We start from the raw sequence: 4,474 nt of genomic DNA on the forward strand, positions 1-4,474 counted from the left end.
AACCCATGAAAAATCCCACGGCTGTGCCCACAAAATCCCTTTTTGGGGGTTTCTCCTCTCTCCCACGGGGGTTTTGGGGATGCTCCATTCCCAGGCCAGGCTCATCCCTGTTCCCACCCAGAGAACCCCAACCCTTCCCCAAACAGCTCCGGCTGCCCCCGCTCCTTCTCCCGGGGCAGCGAGAGCCATCCCGGGCGGACACCGCCCTTCACTTTCGCCTCTCCAGGTGACTCACGCTCGCTTTAAGCTTTGATGTGGGCAGGAACAAAGCGAGGAGGAGACGGTCCCACCTCTGCCCTGCTTTGGAACGAGCCCCGCCGGTGCTGAGCTGGCATCAGCCCCGGGAACCCGGAGCTGTCACCCAGGGAATGCCACACTCACATGTCACAGCTTCGGGAGCGCCGCAGAGCTCGGCCCGGGGGCCTTTCGTCAGCACTTTGGGGGATTTGTCATCTTCCAGGGGTTTTTCCTTCTTCGGCACGGCGGGGCGGGCGGGAAGCCGGGGTTCTGCCACCGGTGGTGCCACCACCGGGATCGGCCTGGGCGGAGGGCGCGAAGGCTCGGCCGGCTCTGCAAGAGAAACGGGGTCAGAGCCGAGCGCCCCGAGGTCACCGGGACACACAGCACGGCGGACACTGCCCATGGCACCGCTCGGGGCTGATTTCCGAACCAAATCCCCGCTGCGAACGGGAGCGGGGCATAGCTGGAGCCCCGAGCGGGGTTTGGGGCTGCTCGGGACGGGCACCGGGGCTGCACCGCTCCGCAGCTGCTGGCCCCGCTGCAGCGCCAGCGGCTCGGCAGCGCCATCCCAAAAACCCCTCCCGAGGTCCCACATTCCTGCTCCAAAAAGCCAAGGGATCTGGTTACACTCAGCAGCTCAAGCTGGATTTTTCATCCCCCTTCCCATGAAAGGGCCACTGTTTTCCCGGCGGGAGCTGGCTGCCACCTCCCCTCATCCTCCTGCACTCCGGAGCAGCAGAAACCCCTGCAGGACCCTTCCGTGGGGCGAGAAACACCCGAAGGGAGCTGAGTTATCCCCCATGGAAGAAATCCTGGTGCCAAACACCCCTCGCAGAAAGCCGGGAGAAGGCAGAGGCAGCGCTGCCCCATTCCAGGGGGAATGTGGGGTGCCCAGGGGGAATGTGGGGTGCCCAGCGGGAATGTGGGGTGTCTGGGGGGGCTCCACCCTCCCCGAGCCCCCTCCCCGCCGCCCCATCCCTCTCCCCATCCCCCGGAATAGCAGCGTCTTGCACAACAGGGGCCGGACCGCACTTTTTATAAAACTAAATTACAGGCTGGGCAGGGGAGGAGGGAGAGCGGAGAGCTGTAATTGCCCTGCCTGTTACAGGAGGGGAGGGGAAGGGAGGGGAGGGCAGAGAGGGACCCAAAACACTTCATTTTCCTCCGTAAAACAAGGATCCTACACACCGGGGCCGAGGAGGAAGGTGGGCAATTACTGATAATTAAAAGGAGCATAATGAGGGAAGTGTGGGGTCCCAGCTGCACCCCGGGATCAGCCAGAGCCTGGAAATGCTGCAGAGGGAGCGCTGCTGCTCCATTCCCAGCTCCAAATCCGCCCAAACTCAGCCACGTGCCTCAGTTTCCCCAGCAGACCACCCTCTCCACCCTCCCCAGGGTGCTGACCCCTCCTGGGTGCCGGAGCTTCGGTGCCGGGAGGGTTTTGTGAGAAGGAAAATCCACCCCAGCACCGGGTGAGGAGATTTTGARGCTCAACCCAGGGAGATGCAGCAGCTCCAGCTGGATTGCACTCAAATGAAATCCCAATGAAGAGTGAGCAAGTGAGCTCCAGATGGGAGAAARGCAATTCCCATCCCTCCCGAAACCCGGAGCTCCACGGAGAGGCGAGGAGAGCCGGCTGTCATCTCCCCGCGGCTGTGCAGGCGTGGGGTGGGGGTGAATAATSTCCACACCCTCTGCTGCATCCCCGGCCTCTGTCAGGTCCCAGCCCTGATCCCAAGGCAGATGTGAAATCCTGATGTTCAGGAACTCTTGAGTGAAGCCAGAGGTGCCCAGGGCAGGGAGCAGAGGGTGAAACTCCCAGAAGGAATTGGAGCCCTGGGCACCAGCAGAGCTGGGGAGCTGCTCTGCTTTGTGCTGTGAGGTGTCTGGAGGGTGTTCAGGGCTTAAAAAACCCCAAAACTGCTCAGAATGGCCCCATCGCCACAGATCCCCTTTGTGCAGGGCAGTTTCAGGGCTTAAAAACCCCAAAACTGCCCAGAATGGCCCCATCACCACAGATCCCCTTTCTGCAGGGCAGTTTCAGGGCTTAAAACCCTCCAAAACTGCCCAGAACGGCCTCATCATCACAGATCCCCCTCCTTGCAGGGCAATTTCTGGGTTTAAAAACCCCCCAAACTGCCCCATCACCACAGATTCCTTTCCTGCAGGGCAGTTTCAGGTCTTAAAAACCCCAGGTCTGCCCCATCACCACCGATTCCTTTCCTGCAGGGCAGTTTCAGGTCTTAAAAGCCGCCAAACTGCCCAAAACTGCCCCATCATCCCCCTGCAGGAAAGTTTTAGGGCTTAAAAGCCCCAGGACAGCTCCATCACCACAAATCACCTCTTTGCAGGGCAGTTTCAGGGCTTAAAAAACCCCAGAACAGCCCCATCACCACAGATCCTCTTCCTGCAGGGCAGTTTCAGAATTTAAAAACCGCAAAACTGCCTCTTCATCACAGATCCCCCTTCCTGAAGGGCAGCGATTTGGGAAAAAAAGCTGGAAAATCGGATGCAGCAGCAGGAGAAAGGCTGGCACAGGGAGAACTCTTGCTCCTGCCACCCCGCACCACTTCCAGCTCATCCCTGGCCACCTCCGTGCCYGTTCCTGGGGACAAGGACATTCTGGGATGGATCCGCAGGGATATTCGGGGTGGGGGATGGTTTGCACCGTGCCCCGGTAATTACCCCGAACAAGGGCTCGCACACAACCGCAGCCCGGCAGGGAGGAAGGTGGCGATTAAATCAACTCCCCCGGGAACGAGCTGGCCGGGAGAGGGACAAAAATAGGCAGGAATGAAGCTTGGGTGAGATGGAGCTGCCCTGCCTCGAGCGGCCTCATATCCCTGCTGCTGTAGGGTCACCGGGGATGTGGGGAGGGTGTTGAACCCAGAATTACCCGGGAATGGGATGGAAAAAGGGCTGGACCCGCCCTTGTGGTGCTGAACACCCGGATTTACCCGGGAATGGGATGGGAAAGGACTGAGCCTACCATTGTGGTCCTAAATCCTGGATTTCCCCAGGAATAGGATGGGAAAGGGGCTCAGCCTGTACTCGTGGTGCTAAATCCTGGATTTTCCCGGGAATGGGATGGGAAAAGGGCTGTGCCTGCCCTCGTGGTGCTAAATCCCGCATTTCCCCCAGGAATGCGATGGAAAGGGGCTGTGCCTGCCCTTGTGGTCCTAAATCCTGGATTTTCCCCAGGAATAGGATGGGAAAGGGGCTCAGCCTGCAATTGTGGTCCTAAATCCCGGATTTCTCCGGGGGAATGGGATGGAAAGAAGCCGTGCCCTGGTGGTGCTAAATCTCCCATTCTCCAGAGAATGGGATAGAAAAGGGGCTCAGCCTGTACTCGTGCTCCTAAATCCCAGATTTTCCCGGGAATGGGATGGGAAAGGGGCTGTGCCTGCCCTCGTGGTGCTAAATCCTGGATTTTCCCCAGGAACAGGATGGGAAAGGGGCTCAGCACGTACTCGTGCTCCTAAATCCCAGATTTTCCCAGGAATGGGATAGGAAAGGGGCTGTGCCTGCCTTCGTGGTGCTGAACCCCGGATTTCCCCCAGGAATGCGATGGAAAGGGGCTGTGCCTGCTGCAGGACCACCGGGGATGTGGGGAGGGTGCTGAGCCCCAGATTTCCCGGGAATGGGATGGAAAGGGGCCGTGCCTGCCCTCATGGTGCTAAATCCCGAATTTACCCAGGAATGGCATGGAAAAGGGGCTGTGCCTGCAATTGTGGTCCTAAATCCCGGATTTCTCCGGGGGAATGGGATGGAAAGAAGCCGTGCCCTGGTGGTGCTAAATCTCCCATTCCCCAGAGAATGAGATGGGAAAGGGGCTCAGCCTGTACTCGTGCTCCTAAATCCCAGATTTTCCCGGGAATGGGATAGAAAAGGGGCTCAGCCTGTACTCGTGGTGCTAAATCCTGAATTTACCTGGGAATGGGATGGAAAGGGGCTGTGTCTGCCATTGAGGTGCTGAACCCCGAATTTACCTGGGAATGGGATGGAAAGGGGCTGTGCCTGCCCTCGTGGTGCTAAATCTCGGATTTCCCCCCAGGAAAGGGGCTGACCCTGCCCCCGTGGTCACAGCCCGAGCCCAGGGAAGGGCAGGGAGGAGCTGCCCAAGTGTGGGCTCGGCTCAGACCCCGCAGGTTCCTACCCTACAGCTCCTGGACCCTTCTGATCCGCGGGGAATGCCGAGGAGATCAATGGGGAAACAGAGGAAATGTTCAGGAAA

General features: G+C 59.2%; 1 protein-coding gene across 1 annotated transcript; it reads right to left on the reverse strand.

Annotated features, from left to right (window-relative positions):
- Window positions 1–19: 19 nt before the first annotated feature.
- Window positions 20–1,246, reverse strand: LOC130587296 (uncharacterized; the record flags this gene model as incomplete). Its single annotated transcript, XM_057388272.1, is given in 3 exon segments — window positions 20–570; window positions 1,017–1,064; window positions 1,067–1,246. Coding segments are annotated over 3 exon segments (464 nt in total), but the record flags the coding sequence as incomplete, so codon positions are not given.
- Window positions 1,247–4,474: the final 3,228 nt, after the last annotated feature.

The sequence above is a fragment of the Malurus melanocephalus genome, unplaced genomic scaffold, assembly GCF_030028575.1.
Source record: "Malurus melanocephalus ecotype Western Australia unplaced genomic scaffold, MMel_1.1 scaffold_1723, whole genome shotgun sequence".
NCBI lineage: Eukaryota > Metazoa > Chordata > Aves > Passeriformes > Maluridae > Malurus > Malurus melanocephalus.